The sequence below is a fragment of the Nelumbo nucifera genome, chromosome 1, assembly GCF_055504915.1.
Source record: "Nelumbo nucifera cultivar China Antique chromosome 1, China Antique-T2T, whole genome shotgun sequence".
In the NCBI taxonomy this organism is placed as follows: Eukaryota; Viridiplantae; Streptophyta; class Magnoliopsida; order Proteales; family Nelumbonaceae; genus Nelumbo; species Nelumbo nucifera.
Genome location: NC_142649.1, coordinates 142,586,364 through 142,604,435, shown reverse-complemented (window position 1 = coordinate 142,604,435; position 18,072 = coordinate 142,586,364). Strand labels below are relative to the sequence as shown.

General features: G+C 34.4%; 1 protein-coding gene across 2 annotated transcripts; it reads left to right on the top strand.

Annotated features, from left to right (window-relative positions):
* The first annotated feature begins 6,211 nt into the window (after positions 1-6,211).
* On the top strand, positions 6,212-17,213 carry LOC104585687 (putative UDP-3-O-acylglucosamine N-acyltransferase 2, mitochondrial). 2 transcript variants are annotated; one of them, XM_010242647.3, is made up of 11 exons: positions 6,212-6,603; positions 6,696-6,857; positions 7,328-7,535; positions 9,771-9,847; positions 9,980-10,029; positions 15,057-15,121; positions 15,248-15,299; positions 15,375-15,445; positions 15,584-15,650; positions 16,620-16,691; positions 16,786-17,213. In XM_010242647.3, the coding sequence occupies exons 2-11, from the start codon at positions 6,701-6,703 to the stop codon at positions 16,852-16,854; spliced, it is 888 nt and encodes a 295-aa protein (XP_010240949.1). In that variant the 5' UTR covers positions 6,212-6,603; positions 6,696-6,700; the 3' UTR covers positions 16,855-17,213. The 2 variants fall into 2 exon arrangements, with proteins under 2 accessions (XP_010240949.1, XP_010240947.1); XM_010242645.3 differs by having other exon boundaries at positions 6,214-6,857.
* Positions 17,214-18,072: the final 859 nt, after the last annotated feature.

The following is an 18,072-nucleotide window of genomic DNA, read 5'->3' as shown; positions in this document are numbered from 1 at the left end:
AAACACCCAGGCAAACAACTTATCAAGTTGGTGCTCCACCCGGGCACCGGTCTGGCTGGCTTGGCGCGACCCGCACGCGGCCTGGCCGGATCAGCCTGACACATGATCCGACCGGGCCGACCTGGCAACTATAAGACGCCCACCGAGAACCATTAACGGCATACCCCGTGAGGTCGGTAGCTCACCAAGGAGCTCGCCAAGGAGCTCGGTAGCTCACCAAAGAGCTCGCCAAGGAGCTAGGCAGCTCTCCAAGGAGCTCGCCACCAAGGAGCCAGGTAGCTCGGCATAGCTCCCCCGGGCTTCTCGCCACTTGTAGGGTAGCTCGGTACAGAAGAGTAGTTTGGCGTATCGCAGGAAGATCTCCTACCTGACAACCTGGCCCAAACACCGACCCGCCGACTAACACAAGCGCCGACCTGGCAACCTGGCCCAGACACAAGCGCCGACCTGACAACCTGGCCCAGACACCGACCCGCCGACTGACACAGGCGCCGACCTGGCAACCTGGCCCGGACACAGGCGTCAACCTAGCAACCTGGCCTGGATACCGACCCGCCGACTGACACAGGCGCCGACCTGACAACCTGGCCCAGACACCGATCCGCCGACTGACACAGGCGCCAACCTGACAACCTGGCCCAGGCGCCGACCTGGCCGCCTGACACAAGCGCCAGCCTGACAACCTCGAGGAGTTCATCACCGTACCCCGGTTCTGACGGGATATGATGAGTCTTACCATTTGAAGGCTTTTCACCCACCTAACCCGCGAGGACACCACTATATAAGGACTCCGACCCCCAAAGCCAAAAGGGAGGAAAAAGGATGGTAACCCCTGCTTTCTAGCTCTCTCATTTTTCTCCAAGCTCTTTGTAATCAGAATGCTAACTTAGGCATCGGAGAGTCCCCACCGGGAAAATACCCCCGGGTCCTCTGATTCAGTTCTCGCAGGTCCCTTAGCTCCCGCCGCCTACAAAGGAGAGGAAATCACCTCACGCAGAGGGTAGTCGGGTTGCACTGCACCAGGGAGCTCCACCATCCTCTAAGTTGCAGGCCGCCTAAGAGCAAGTCAAGTGACGAGTCCACCAGGCACTTCGCCACCAGGGAGTTCGCCACCAGGCAGTTCGCCACCAAGTAGCTCATCACCAAGGCATGTCACCACCGGGTCAAACAACGAGGTACTTAGCCAAAAAATTTATACATCACAAAAAAAGGTACGTGACCAGAAACGGTTACATCAAAAAGTATATCCAAGTGTTGAAAGAGTAGATGAACAATCTAATCTAGAATGTCTAAATCAATTAAGCTCCCCAAAACTCAATGAATAGCAACAAGTCCTACTCATTCCACCCATGGAGAAAGAGATCAAAGATATAATCTTTAGCATGAATCCACATGAAACCCCAGGCCCAAATGGCTTCATGACTTTTTTTCTATTTAGGGATCAAATTGGATAATATATGGTTGCAATGGTGTTGAATTTCTTTCACACAAAATCCTTTCTAAGCAGATAAATTGTACAAATATATATATATATATATATATATATATATATATATATATTGAAGGAATGATTTCATGCCAAAGTCTCCTCTAGTCAAGCCTGGATCTCCTGCCCACGTTTATCGCAGTCACACATGGAGAACATCTCATCCTCTGCATAGTATTATGAAGGGGGAGATGTTCCCAATTCACGGGGGGTGGTGTATTATGAGTAGGCGTGGGCAGGGTTCTCGTGGGCAGGAGATCTGGAGTCCCCCCAGTTAGACATGTGGCTCTCCTCTATTCAGACACCTGTCATTCCAAAGATTTAAACAAAATGAACACATGTCAAATTCTAATTAGTGGTAGTTCAAGAACAGAGTCCACTAGACGTGTGTCAAATTATAATTAGTGGTAGTTCAAGAAAAGAGCCTACTAACATATAGAGTGAGTCCACCACTATGCAGAGTTGTGAGAAGTGGGAAGCTCCCACTTTCAATCCTTTCCTAAAAAAAAGGAAACTATGCTATTAATTATTGTTAACTACTAAACTAGTTAATTAATTCCAATTATTGATTACTAATGGTAATCTACTTCTAATTAATCAAGTACAATAATTAATTACTAATAATAATTATTGTTAACTACTTCTAATTAATTAATTTCAGTTATTAATTACTAATAAGAATTACTCACTGATAATAATTAATTACTGAAAATAAGTTCTTATAATAATTACTACTATTACTTAATTTCTGATAATAATTAATTAGTGATAATATTGCTCATTATTAATTTGGAAAAATAATTTCTTATAATAATTACTGCTAATACTTAATTACTGATTACTGACAATATTGCCCATTATTAATTCGAAATGATAATTAATAAATAATTTCATAATGGAAATTAATAGTTCAGAAATAATCATTTTATATTTAGATTAACTAATATTAATTATTTTGAAAAAAATATTTAATGTAAATATTTAATTATTACTAATACTAATGATGATGATTATTACTTTGGAATTTTAATTAATTAATGACAATTAATAAGTATTTTAATAATGTTAATTATTAATTGGGATATAATCATTTTATATTAATATTAAATTCATATTAATTATTTTATAAATATATAATTAGTGTTACTTATTTATAATTAATACTATTATTATTCTCCAATAAATACTTCATTTAGTGAAAGTTAAATTATAAAACTTTCAATTGTTCAATATTGTTAAACTTAAAGAATTATAAAAGCAAATATTATTTTATGAATTAACTAAAAATCTTAATTATAACAAATTAATTACTTAATAAAAATAAAAATAAAATAATAATACTTTAATATTACTGATTTAAAAATCTTTACAGACATAATAAGAATATATTATTAGTTAATAATAATAATATACTTATTATTATTACTGATTCCATAATAATTAATATATTATATAATATATTAATAATACTGATTATTATTAAAAAATGTTAATAGAAAAATTTATTTATTTTAAATTATTTGCTGAAATTACCCATTTTAATTCAGATAGATAATTAATTATTATTTTTCATTTCTTAAAATTATTATTTAATGAATAATTTTAATTACTCTTTGATTAACAACCTTATTTTTGAATAATTGGTTTTTTATGTTCAAATTATATATTTACCTATTTTTATGATAAAATAAAAAGATAAAATAAAAATAAATTAATGATATTTACCTATTTTTATCAAACTATATATTTATCAAGTTGTTGTCATTGATGATGACGATGATGATGAGTCAACTTTTTGAAAGAAAGGGGATACTAATAATAATTAATGACTTCTAATTAATTAATTTGAGCTATTAATTACTAATAATAATAACTCACTAATAATAATTAATTACTGATAATAATTTCTTATAATAATTACTGCTAATACTTAATTATTGATAATATTTCTCATTATTAATTCAAAATGATAATTAATAACGATTTTCATAATGGTAACTAATAATTCAGAAATAATCATTTTATATTTATATTAAATCATATTAATTATTTTGAAAATAAATATTTAATGTTAATTATTTATATTAGAATTATTATCAAAAATTATAATTCATACATTTATATGAAATAATTAATTATATTATTATTATTATTATCATTATTTATAATTAATATGATTATATTATTATTATCAATAATTATAATTAATTATTACTAATAATAATTATTTTTGATAAAAATTAATTACTGATTATAATTACTTACTGATAATTAATTCCTTAATTATAACAATGATAATTATTACTTCGGAATTTTAATTAATTAATGATAGTTAATAAGTATTTTAATAATGTTAATTATTAATTGGGATATAATCATTTTATATTTATATTAGTTCATATTAATTATTTTATAAATATATAATTAGTGTTACTTATTTAAATTATTATTATTATAAGTAATTATAATTAATACTATTATTATTCTCCAATAAATATTTCATTTAGTGAAAGCTAAATTATAAACTTTCAGTTATTCATTATTGTTAAACTAAAAGAATTATAAAAGCAATTATTATTTCAGGAATTAACAAAAAACCGTAATTATAACAAATATATTACTTCATAAAATAATAATAATAATAATAATAATAATAATAATAATAATAATAATAATAATAATAATAATAATAATGGTGATGATGATGATGATGATAATAATAATAATTTAATATAGTGATTTCAAAATCAATACATACATAATAAGAATATATTATTAGTAAATAATAGTAATAATAATATATTACTCAATAAAGTAATAATATTAGTGATTTCAAAATCAATACATACTTATTATTATAACTGATTTCATAATTATTAATATATTATTAATCTATATTACTCAATAAAGACATGGAATAAAAAATATTCAAATTACCACTAAATGAATGAACTAAAAATCTATGAATATTCTAATTGACTTGAATTTGACACATCAACATGCCCAAAATTATAATTTCAACCTACATTTCTTATTTCTATCTCCCAATTCCTATAATTCAAACATACCATTAGGTTATGTACAGGTTTCCCTACCTTTTTCCTAAAGATAAATTCTAACCAGCCTACGTGCATTGTGGGGAGATTAGACTTAAAATCCATAACCATGATCAACCAAAAGAAGTGTTGCCACCTAACTTGGAGGTGACTTCCATACTCAGGATGGGCCCATTATTCCCCTTTCTTTCATGTTTCCTCTGTTGGATGGGCTTTGGAGTCCTGATTATATTATTAGTTGATTGTAGCGATATATGATGATGATTTGATTGTAATCATATATTTTTTATCTCTTACTTCAGAGGATTGATGCATCTGCAAATATTGTTTGGCATTGATTGTTTTTCTTAGCAGCTCTTTGAATGATTTTCTTCCTTCTTTGCCTCTTTGAGTGGGTAAACAACCATCTCTTAAGCAGTATTGGTGATATTGTTGTAAACATCAATCTAATTTTACTATTTTATAAATAGATTAATAATTTCAAAATTCTTGATACTTTTTTAGGGGTGAGTTGCTCAACAGGACATTGATTTTTTATTGTTAAATAGTAAATTTCAAATAAAATGATACTGTAGTTGCCCCTTACTTAGTATGGGGTCATTGTCTAGATAAAACATGGTAAGTCTCTTAAATCAAATAAAGAGCATACCCTAAATGTCTATTATAAATAATTAACAAAATGAAAAAAAATCAAATTAAATCAAATAATTATTTGATGAAAATTTCTGAATTAATAATAATAACAATCATCAAGTACTTAATTAAGTAAATAATAAAAAACGAAATAACAATCATAAGTTATCATTAATATTTATTCAAAGCATTCCCCATAATAATTATCGAATACAGTAATTAAACCTTAATAAAGAATTAATATTTATTAACAGTCATTAAAATTGTTAAGCCAAATCATTAATGTTTATTCTTAAATGCAAATTATGAATTAACAAATCTATTATATAATAATTATACTCAGTTGGAAAAAATTATTTCAAGTAAATATTTAAATAATTACAAATTTAGTTAATATTATTGCTATATAACAAAAAATTTAAATTAAATACTAAAATAAATTAATAGTAATAATAATAATAATATTAATAATAATAATAATAATGGTTAAATTAAAGTAATAAATAGTTCAAGTTGAATTTAATGATCCGTAGACTGTATGAATGTCTTAAAAAATGGTAATAAAAATCATTAATGTTTATTCATATATATATATATATATATATATAATTAACTTCCCCGTACTTAGTATAGGGTCATTCACTAGTATTGTATTTATACCAAAAGAGAAAACCTCAGATACTCCCAATCAATACAAGCCCATTAACCCTTGTAATGTTAGTTACAAAGTACTAGCAAATGGATGGTGAACAAATTGCAACCTGTGCTCCCATATTTGATCTCACCAAATTAGGCCGGGTTTGTGAAGGGTCAATAAATCATGGGCAATGTAGTTCTGGATCAATTTAGTAGAAGAAGGGATCTGGTCATGTTGCCCTCAAATTGGATATATCTAAAGCGTATGACCGCGTAGACCGAAAGTACATGAGGTTATTTGCAAAATGGATTTTCCTCAAAAGTGGAGGAATTTAGTAAAACAATGTATAGCCTGCCATTCATTTGCAATGAAAATTAATGAAGAGGGGCTTAGGGTTTAAGATAAGGGGATCCCTTGTCACCATTCTTGTTTATTCTAAGAAAGGAAGTTTTCTCCCGCATGTTACATAAAGTATAAAGTACAGGCAAAGGAATTTGAGGACAAATGATTAACCACAAGAAATTGGGAAAATGGAAACCATTTTCAGCAACGACATACGAGCCCCGAATTAGCTGGAGAAGATGGTGCACACGGGGCTGGGTTACCTATCACGAGTGGACACGCCAGTGTGCAGTATAGATGGGCCCACAGTGAATTCCTATGCACTCCGCCTGTCTCAACTTAGAATTCCGATGTACCTGGCAGCTCGTCGAGAGAAAGTTGACCCTACTCGGCTACTCCATGACTAGATTTTCCACCTTTGGCGGTGGTGGAAACCCTAACTGATAAAAGTAAGAAGCCCCTTCCAACTTCGTGGTACATACTTCGAACAATACTTTGGAATTTGAATTCCATCCCAGTTACATATTGGCAATAATGGCAGTTAGGATGAGAAAACTGGCAGTTCTCTGCTATTCTAGTTCTAGCGTAGGATGTGGCAATGCGTCTAAGAAGATTGGATGGACGTGGGGACCTCGCCTACGTCAGCACGTATCTAAATTTTCCTCCGATCAAAATGTGTCAAGAAGTGTCACAATCAATTCAGGTAAGTTTGCAACAACCTCTATATAACTCCGTTAATTGATGGAAAATGCCATTAAAGGCGATATGGATTCTTTTTTTCCCCCTGTTTTGGTGCATTTATGGAATTTATGCACAGTTAGACCTTCTTTCCTCCCATTCAGTTGCATAATTCCTTCATCGGCAAAAAACTAAAAATTCACATTGAAGCTTATCATTGTGCAGCAAGAAGCTCGATGGAGAGTGGATGCTATGTATTCTTTTTCTATCAGATTAGATTTCAAAATCGGGATAAAAATTTACTTGGTCGTTTCTGGTTCAGTAGTGATTACTGGTTATATATGTGATATTTATAAGGGAGGAGTCTTAGTTGAATTTGTTATTCTTACTAATGTATTTTGGATTTCAGTTCCTAAATTACTTCAGTATTGGCTTCCATTGTCTTTCTTTTTATAACTAACGTTCACTTGCAAATGCTCCAAATTTCGAGATCAGAAGATGATTGTGGCACAGATTATACAGACTTTCATAAGTGGCGCAATGGGGGTGGTTTTGTCCACAAATCAGCACAGGTTGATCCGACTGCAATCATAGAAATTGGTGCAGTAGTTAATCCAAAATCTGTACTTGGTCCTCATGTCCATATTGGACCAGGAGCTGTTATAGGGCCTGCTGTTGTAATTGGGGGTTCGACAAAAATAGGGTATTATTCCTTCTTTATGCTGCAACCATCTTGATCTTTGTGATTGTGTGTATGGTTCTTACACCTTTAGCATAGAACCAAAACACAAGTTCAGAATGCCAATGGATGCTTTTGATGTTCCTTCCTGTACACAGGGTTTAGGTTTAAGTTCATCTAGAGCCTGCATTATTGCAACCAAGGAATATACTACATGCATGGCTGTATTTTGCTGTAAAGTTAAAATCTCGAAATTGCATGTAATCTGAATGAGCCTAAAAATGATATATTCGAAATAGAAAAAAGAAACATGATTATTCACAGTTTAACACAGGAAATACTCCTTGATAGAGTGGATGCAAATGGAAAATCAATGGATAAGGCTTTATTGAGTTGATACTATATTTTATTTTCTTGATTCATTTAGCCAACCCCAAATAGGTGAATAATCTTTTGTTCAGTTGATATCTTTATTTCCTTTTCCCGATTCATTTATCCAGCCCAAATATATGGATAAAGCTTTGTTGAATTGAAACTTGACAGCATTCTTTTGGAGGTCCAATTGCTGCCCCTTACCTTTATAGTAATGCCTTAAATGGTACTAATTTCTAACTCAGTTTCACAAATAATTTCAAGGAATTGCTTGTTTGACTTCTTTCTTTCTCACTAAGATTATGCAATATAAATTATTGCCTCACTGAAGATAGAGACTAACATGCATCACTTTTAAGCTACCTTGATCCTAATTAGGTGCAGGTGATGAATTTGTAGTCAATAATTTAATCTCAACACTGTCTACATATATAAATATGTAGCCACATATACATGGGGAACATAAAAGCATACATTACATTCATGCCATCCACACACAGAAACACACATATGTACATGCCCTTACGATTTGGGTGATCAACTACAAGAACCTTGCCCAGGTATATATTCTTTAAAATGAAATGTTTAACCATTTCATTATTGTCAATTTATAATGTCTGCCTTTAGAGGAGATTTGTCATCTCTATATAGAGCTTTCAAGAAGGTTCCCTCGTCAACCCCCATGGAACACATGAAAAATATTGAGGCAAAAATCAGTCCCTACCATATGATTCTGTCCTACAATAAGTGTTTACAAGAACTTGATTCAACTTTGCTTGGATCTGGATTGGTCCCAGCCATTAACTGCACACCTGAATCTAGAACTTCACAGCGCTTCGATTGCCTCCTCATAGATTTATTACTTCATCCTCTCTTTCTTCTATGGTATAGTTAGGAAAATAGACTGCAAAATCTCATTATTCCACTCAGTCGATCAGCCTCCCAAAATTGCACTCTATCCCATGCTTCAGCCTTAAAACAGATAAACTTGGCAAATCTTGTACTTGTACAACTGTCTCTTTGTAACATTTGACAATGATCACCTTTTAATTGGAGTTGGGTCAATGATATGTGCTTGAGCAGAACAAACACAAATTGTTAGTTTTGATCCAGTAAATGGAATTTATTGTTTGAAGCTTTTCCGAAGCTAATTTCTAGGAACACAATGTTAAACAATATTAAATATAGTACTTATCTTTGTTGAATTCTGTTGGTATTATTTATTTGTCTTATTTATTCCTTTAGTTTTTTTTTTCTTGAAATGCATATAGTTGTGTAAAAAGACCTTTTCTGTTAAAAACATGCTTTGTTTCATTTGTACCTAGCACAGGTGCGAGTTTATTAATACCTTTTCCATGCCATCCCTCTTTACAATAAACAATTCTTCCAAAATGACATATAATAACTGTTCTACTAATATCCATGGTTACAAATAATACCTTCCATTTAGGTAGGTATTATTACTTGGAGGATGCACAAGAATTCTCATACATATTTGCCAATTCATCCATTCAGGACCATATGAAAAGGGGGGGGGGGGTGAGGTGGGGGGTGGATTCTCAAGTCCAGAATGCCATAATCCACTTGCAATTTCCTTATCTCTTTCTGAGAGCATTATGCCGTGCTGAGATATGTTATTAGTGGTTAAAGGTTAGACATGGTGTCAGCCAGGATATGACAATACAAAGTGGAGTCAGGCCGTTATTTGAACCCCAATTCATAAAAGTCTTGCTTATTAAGTTGCCTTAATAATTCTGAAAATGACCATAAGGTTTCTTGACATATCATGCTATCATGAATGGTGTTTTTGTCTTCATGCTTAATGCAGGAAATTTATCATCATTTATTGTTCTTTCTTTGTCTGATGGTATTGCCAAACTTTTCCAGGTATAATGTTGCACTTGGCAATTGTTCTGTAGGCGAGTCATGCATTATCCATTTTGGAACATGCATTGGTCAAGATGGTAGGCTGTCTATCTTGGAATGATTAGTGTTGTTAGTTTTCTAATCAATCTTGTTATTCATTAAAAAATGAGAAAAAAAGAATATTGTCCTTATACTGTCATTCTAAGTACTTAGGATTCTTCTTTTGTCAGGTTTTGGGTTTTATGTTGATGAACAAGGAAACATGTTGAAGAAGCCTCAAGTTGGTGTTGTTCTGATGATTTCTTGCATATAATTCAGTTTTTGTTAACTCTTATTTTTGTTATTGTTTATTTTACCATTAAATAAAGCAGAGAGTCATGCTTGTTGATAGGAGGTTTTTGTATTTTTAAGAACCACTAAATTATATGGGAAAGTTATTTCTTGGAAACTTCTTGAAATCAAAGGACATGATTGTAGGTGGTTTAAACATAATTAGATTCGTATGTGTTAATACAAAATGACCCAGGGGATTCTGACCAATGCAAGGCCAACTTTGCAATTTTATTCTCCCCAAGCTGATTAACAATTTTTTCCCAAATTCTTAGTGTGGAAACGGCTTGAATGTGGTACTTTTAACTAACCTATTGCATTTTTTGTTCACTGATTAGAAGTATTTATTAATGGTATAGTCTTCAACTCTTTTTCCTTATCAATAGGAAAAATACCCAAGAGCCAACATGGCTGACCATCACATACTACTAAAAGGCATACAAGAAAGAGACCAAGTCACCTTAGAATTACACATTCCTTGATATTAACCTTCCCTCTCTACTCCTCTTCTAGCTAGAGTATCTGCTAAGATGTTGGCTTACTATCTAGCCTATCTGAATGAGCTATTTATCCTGGCTGCTAGTGATCATGCTTACCCTATGTAGTGTCTAAATATCCATAAATCCATCAGAGACAAAGATGTCTTATCTAGTCAATCACTTCTAAGGAATCCCCTTCCACGTCAAATCTCTCTAGTCCCAACGAGTAGCCTTCTCATCCAAATAAACCTGTCGCTTGTTAGCATTCATATTTTTTATTCTATCACCAGATCAATACCTATTTGTAAAAAGAGCATTTAATTATGGAAAATCAACAATAGGTTCACTCCTCTCCTTAAAATAGGATAGAAGTACACATGCTTTGGATGATTAACATGAGGATCCTTTTCTATTTTGTATTCTATTATTATATTAGAACCTAATAATACAAAGAACACATAATTATGGGAAATTAACGAGATCATTTTTTTTGGTAATAAAAAAAAAATCAGCAAGATCATTGGGTGGTTAACATGAGAAATATACCTGGTCAGTGTCATTATTATACCTTCTTGATGGTTATGTTTAACATAATGGGATTCCGTATACTTAACTGCACAGCCTTTTCATGTTCCACAACCATGCCCTAGGGCTGAAATGGAATAAGTTAAATCTTAACATGGTTGTGTTGAAGTGATGGGCCAGGTCTAGGCACTAGGCTCATGTTCTCGTTTTATTTTTTAAAGTAATAGCTTTAGTTGTAGTGGGCCCAAGCCCATTTGTTCGTTTATTTTTAGCAGCCACCCAACTAAAGGCTTTCTTCTAATTACTAGCAAGTAAACCCATGCAATGCATGGGGTTTGGATTTAGGTTAGGTTTGGATTTAGGATTAGGTTCTGGCAAGACACTTGGTGTAACAGTTCTTCTCTAATGGAGACTTTCCCTTCACTATTCCTTATAGCAGAAGACAGGGATGTGATGGTGGCAGATCAGTTTGAGTGGCGTGGAAATTCAGGACACTGGTGTCCAAAGTTTAGGAGGAATCTCAATGATTGGGAAGTTCTGATCTGCTAGAGCTGCTCCAATTAATTCAGGATTATCAACTGAATCCAAATCAGCAAGATTCCAGAATGTGGAAATGGGCTAGGGATGGGAGTTTCTCGGTGAAGTCCTTTTATTTGAAGATGAGAGCTGGTTCGGCTCAGGCTTTTCCATGGAAAGAGATTTGGCTCCCTCACATTCCCACTAAAGTCTCCTTCTTGATCTGGTAAGCAGTTCATGGTAAATGTCTTTCTAAGGAGCAGTTAATCAGGAGGGGTATGGTGCTGCCCTCCATAAGATGTGTGATGTGTAGTGAGGAAGATGAATCTGTGGGTCACTTATTTATTCATTGTAAGGCTGCGCATTTGCTGTTCAGCCATTTCTGAATCCTGTTAAATGTCAGGTGGTGCTTTCCCAAATCTCTAGCTGACTTGCTTTTCTCTTGGAAGTTGGCGGGCTTAAGCAATAGGGGCAAGGTGCTGTGGTGTGTTGGGTCCTGTGGAAAGAAAGAAACAGTAGGATTTTTGAAGGTCAAAGGTGCTCCTTAGATGAGTTGGTGGTTCGGGCAATGACTACTATAATTCCTGGCTGTCAGCCAAGGACTCTTTTAAGCATTTCCCCCATCATCAGTATTTTGAGCTGGGTTTTTTGTTTACTTGATTTAGTTGGGGGTCTCTTGAATTTATTCTGGAGAGACCAGTTTTTTGTTGGCTTTTCTGTATAGTTTCTGGCTGTACATGGAGCTTTTGTGATCTATGATTGTTTACAGTTATACTCATTAATACAATTACCTTACTTTTTCTCAAAAAAAAAAAATCATTTTCAGCCAGGCCCGCATCAGGCCCAGCCCAGCCCAACATATTTATGTATATGTTATATTTTATATATAAATGTTATAATATGACACCTTTAATACATATTATATATAATATCTTGTATTATATAGTGTATAAAATACATTTTATACACATTATATGACATATAATATAAAATATTATACATTTAATATTTTACACATGAAAGCTATAGGCCTGGAGTCAAGCTGGGCTGGGCCTGGATCCAAGCTATTAGCCCTTATCAAGTGCAAAGCCCATCCTGGCCCGACCCATGATAACCCCTAATTTAGGGTTACAAGTTGGGTTGCCAAATTTGAAGAACTTCAACTACATCAGGCATGTGTTGGGGTTCAGGCCCATTGAAAATTTATCGAACTCCTAACCCAACCAAACCCAAGTTGCACCCCTATTTGGGTTGGCAAATTTGGGTCCTAGCTAAGGTCCATTTTAGGGTTGATCTTGGTTTGACCCTTAACCTAACCCAATCATCAGTTTTATATACCCTTTATTAGAGATATCCAAAAAGGGTTAAGAGTCAAAGAAATTTAAGAGGACATTAGGGATTTAATGGGGGGGGGGGGAGAATGATCTTATTGGAGAGAGGATAATGGATTTTATTAGAAACAATTTAGACCTAAGAGGGTTTTTATTTGAGTAATAATGGATTTTATTAGAAACAATTAAGATCTGAGAGGGCTTTTGTTTGAGTAATGATGGATTTTATTGGAGACAATTAAGACCTGAGACGGTTTTAATTTTGACTTCTTATATTTTTGATAATCTAATTTAAAAATAACTAACCACGTGTGAGAAATGAGGAGGAGGTCTGTGTGAGCTTTGTGGTGAAAGCATCCCTCACCTCCCCTCTTTCCTTTTTCTAATATAGATACCCTTAATTGTAATTACATAAAAAAAAACGATTTGGGGGCTGGGAGGCTTGTTTGAGACTCTTTTCCCTAAAACCCTTTCTTCTTCCATTCTCTCTTCTCTATTGACCTGAACTTTCTTCTCTGGGTTTATGCTTGTTTTTCTTAATTAAACAACCAGCTTATTACTGTTCTGATTTACAACTTGGTATCAGAGCAGGTTCTTCCCTTTTTTCTTCTTTCCTTACACTGTACACTCTAGGATCAGCAAGGTGTATGGGGAGATGAGTTGCTGATCATTTTCTGATTGGAATTTTGAAGCCCGGAAGTTTTTTTTCCTAGAGATTCTGCCCAAGATCTAAACCAATTAGAGAAATTTTTCATGATTCAGGTTAAGGGTTAAAGAGATAGATTGGGGCTGGCGCTTGGGACTCTGTTGGTGTCTTTTTGCTTAATATAGTTGGGACTTGGGGAATCCGCTAGAAATAAACAAGCAAATGGGCTTAGGCCCAATACAAAGCTACTACTTTAAAAAAGTGAAAAGAAAACATGAGCCTATGCTCAGCCAATTAATTAAACAGCTTGCACTAAACCAGTTGCTTTCTTTGTGTAGTTTGTTTTGTCAGTCTCCTAAGCTTTTTAAGGTAGTTACTTTTGTGCCTTTTCTTTCTACTAGCTCAATTTATGACAGTAACAATAGTTGTAACGATATTAGTTCTTCACTTTTTTGTGGAGAACTAAAGTTACAAGAGGAATGGTAAAACGTTTACAAATAAATGCTCTACCTTTATTCCTTCTTTTTTTTTTTGTAATTAAGTACACGTTCTGCTTTTAATACATAATATTTATTTATTTTTTGATGAATTAATACATAATATTTATTTGACAAAGAGTAAAAAGAGTCAGGTGACAAGAAGCAAGGAAGAATTGGTTCTTCATGTATGTGCTTCATGGATAGAAAACATCAGAACATACTTGATGTTGCATCCTCTAGCCCATTAGCTATTGGCATTTGGATCTCTTAGGTAAAAGAACCAATTTGGTGGATGTTTCTAAAGATCCTACTGCAAAAGTGTTTCTCTTCATACAAAAAGATGTGTTGGATTAGGTGGTTGGGTGATCATATCCAGTTGACTTCTGTCTTAAAGTGATCCTCTGATTTTGGTGGGCTGTATTAAATGATGGGTCATTGTAGTGTAGCATAAATAATTCCTTAAAAATCCACTAAATTATAGAGTGGACAAAATTTTTTGTTTTGCATGCAAGGATGCATTCTGTATCCTGTAGTTTTAAAATTGTTGAAACAAGATTGCACCATGCTTAGGTCTGGAATCTAGGGGTTTTGTGATTGTATTTGTCTTCAGTTAGAAGAGCCTTACATAACTTGCAAGTAATTCTTATGGATTCTTCCTGTCAACATAAAGCAGTATTTTTGTCATATTTTCTCTTAAATCCCTAAGTTTGTTCCAGGTGGAGTTCTGCTAATTTTGTTATAATAACAAAGAAAAAGATGATTTACCAATAGCACATCATCTGGTCTATTTGCCACATTGTTTTTACACATTATTTAAATCACTGTTTAGCATACATAAGGTTTCCTTAAATAGTTAATATTCTCCACCTGTTACCAAGAATAAATTTGTGATCATTTCATGCTTGAATTTAGACTTTCCATTCCAATACTCTTTAATCTAACAGAGTTGTGGCCTCAGATATCAAATTCAAATCTGGATTAGTAATACTCTCATGTTACAGCTGCTTTCTGCAAGGATAGGGAACCACGTGGAAATAGGAGCTAATACATGCATTGATAGGGGCAGGTTATATGCTTATTTTTTTAAATGTTCCAATAAATTTGGAAGCTATCTGATGCCTCTTTTCCCAATACCATTTGGAAACTGAGGGTTTTTTTACATTTGGTTCTGTAACTCATGCTGGTTATGCAGTTGGAGGGATACAGTTATAGGAGACCATTCTAAGATTGACAATTTAGTTCAGGTTGGTTGCTTCCACATTGAACCATTTTTTAGTTTGGCTTGGGATTATTAAATGCTATCGTGCTTTAAAATGCAGGTAGGCCACAATGTAGTGATTGGAAAGTGCTGCATGCTTTGTGGACAAGTTGGTATTGCAGGTTCAGTGACGTATGTAACTTCTAAGCATGCCTGCATTTGAAAGATTCAATATACCAATCATATGGTTCACGTAAAGTTAAGAATTTGGTGAAGTGCATGAGATTCTGTTGGAATTCAACATCTTCATTTACTGTTATTGGTTTCTAGGATGGGAGACTATGTCACTTTGGGGGGAAAGGTAGCAGTACGAGATCACGTCTCCATTACATCGAAGGTATTGGCTTTGCTACCAGATCAATATATTAATGGCATAGAACAATAAAAAAAAAAGATATTAAACATGGAATAAAAGCTGTCCTTATTCTTGTAGCTTGGTTTAAAGAAAACATACCCTTCCAAGAGAGTGACAAGTCATTCATAAAAAATAATAATAACAATAATAATAATAGAGTGACAAGTTACTGGTGGTGCATTTAGTATCACAAGTAAAAAGTGATGAGCTGGCTGCGCAGTAATCCTTTTCAGGTTATTTTGGTTTTAATCTGGTTCATGGCCTTGCGCTGTTGGCAAAAGCTGTTTGCAATAATACAATCAAATGGCTAAAACAGCCGCTTGTAAGCAAAAAAACTAAATCAGTGAATATCAAGTGTAACACCTAATGCTACATTTTTATATCATTTTGACTTAAAACCTTTTTTGGATGGATCACTTGTTAGCCAGGTTTATAAGCCTATATCACTGAAATGTGGAGGAAACTATGATATTCATTTTAGATAGTGTTCTAAAGTTCTTTGGTGGGACACATGTATGGAGTTGATCATGTGGATAACCTTTTCTGGCGTTTTCATTTTTTTCCTATTTTGCCCCTTTCTGTATACTTGTACCCTGGCTGAAATGCATCTTTCAGAAGAAAGATAAACCACCACTGGATCCATCTCTCTTTTGGTGTATGGTAAAGGATATAAGAATGACATAAAAGTCTAAAACAGTAATACCATTAAGTCTTCACCTTTAAGTAAGCTCTTAGATGTGCACCATCAAGTGCTGATAATATCCTTGTCTACATTCGGGTAAGTTGATGGAATGGTCATGCACTGCCCCTTACACATGTCAGTGATACTACAGATTCCAATCATTGGGTTTTAAGTAGTTAATATTCAAGGTGCTTAGTTATTTCTGAGTCTGCATTGTCAACTTGGATGTCCCTTCCAATAATAAGTTCATCTGATTCATTGGATTACAGGTTCGTCTTGCAGCTAATAGCTGTGTTACCAAAGACATTACGGAACCAGGAGAGTATGGTGGTTTTCCTGCTGTAAGGATTGTTTGATAATCTTTATGTTTTATTTATCTTTAGATGCTTAGAGAGCTTACTGTTACAAGAATCTGGCTTTTGGGTGCCCTTGCAGGTGCCTATCAATGAATGGCGGAGACAAGTTGCTACCCATCGTTGGATTTTGAAGAAGGGCATTCGTTGATCTGCTTCTATGGAATAAATCAATGAGGTCATGTGGGTCCTATACGGGTGACAACGTGAAAATATGTTCTCAGTTGCAACTCTGAGAATGCAATAGATAATGGCTACCTACCAAAGATTGAGGGAAAACTTCCACCACTTCATGCATTGTTCTCGGATCTCTGTCTAATCTGCAGCATAACTGATAAAGCAAAGTTGAAAAATTGCTGTTGATGTTGAAGTGCTTTATGCTTGGGTTTGAATGTCTTTTTTGGGAATACTCAAATAGTAGATTGTGTATCTCAAAATGAATTACAGATAGACACACGATACTAATAATTTAAAATTGTCTCTATAATTATAATCCCAATTTTTTTTTTATTATATTGGCCTTCTATGTTTTCTGGATTGTTGGAACCGTTGGATGTTGCTGGATGCGATGTCAGATACGAAATTTGCAAATTTGAAGTATCCGACGGCATACACAAGTCATAAGTGTATATCTATAGGTTGGTTCAGTTGACCGTATTTTTCGGTTTGATTTCTCAGTTTCGATCAGTATTTTGGGTTTTCATGAGCACCCTTATTTCAGTGCTCTGTTGCCAGTTGCCACATATTGCCCATAGCTTCTAGTCGTTGCTCTCTTGGCAGTTGTTTGCCACTTTGAATGTGCACTCCACCATGTTTTCTTGCTGTCGCCAAATTTGAAGAGCCAGTCCAGTCCCCTATCATTCTCCGTAATTTTGAGTTGCAAATCGCTTTAATATTATGTATATTTGTGCTTGTGCATATTGTATTGCTTTCCCTGTTTAATGTGGGGCGCGTTCCCTGGTGCATGCCAGCACCGAGAAAGTTCTCTCAAACAAGTCCAGATTACCTGCCATACATCTCATGCATGGTGGATGGCTGTATGTGTGGTGTTGGAATGTGTTTTGTTGGTAGGAGATCCAAGGTGCTGGCAAGAACCCTATAGGGGTGCCAATGTAAATTCAGCATCGGCGTGTGAACAAAAAATAAGGTACTGTCTCTTTGTTTTCTCTCCCTTCCTCCTTTCTCTCATCACATCAACCAACTACTGTTGATGACCGGACCGCACTAGTTTGCATGGTTTGCGCTTGGTCCGATTTCAGTTAAGATCAGCGTGGTTTGCGCTTGGTCACCAAATTCACTACGGGACCGGATCTAGTAGGCATACTTAAATACTTAAATGAGCACTTAAAAAAATATTTTGACAATTGTC

Bases quoted from the DNA above. Each gene is read 5' to 3' on its own strand.
- LOC104585687 (XM_010242645.3), top strand. From the start codon at position 6,689: ATGGCAGTTAGGATGAGAAAACTGGCAGTTCTCTGCTATTCTAGTTCT. The intron at 15,122-15,247 runs GTTATATGCTTA...CTGGTTATGCAG, and splicing joins ACATGCATTGATAGGGGCAG to TTGGAGGGATACAGTTATAG. The intron at 15,651-16,619 runs GTATTGGCTTTG...ATTGGATTACAG, and splicing joins ACGTCTCCATTACATCGAAG to GTTCGTCTTGCAGCTAATAG.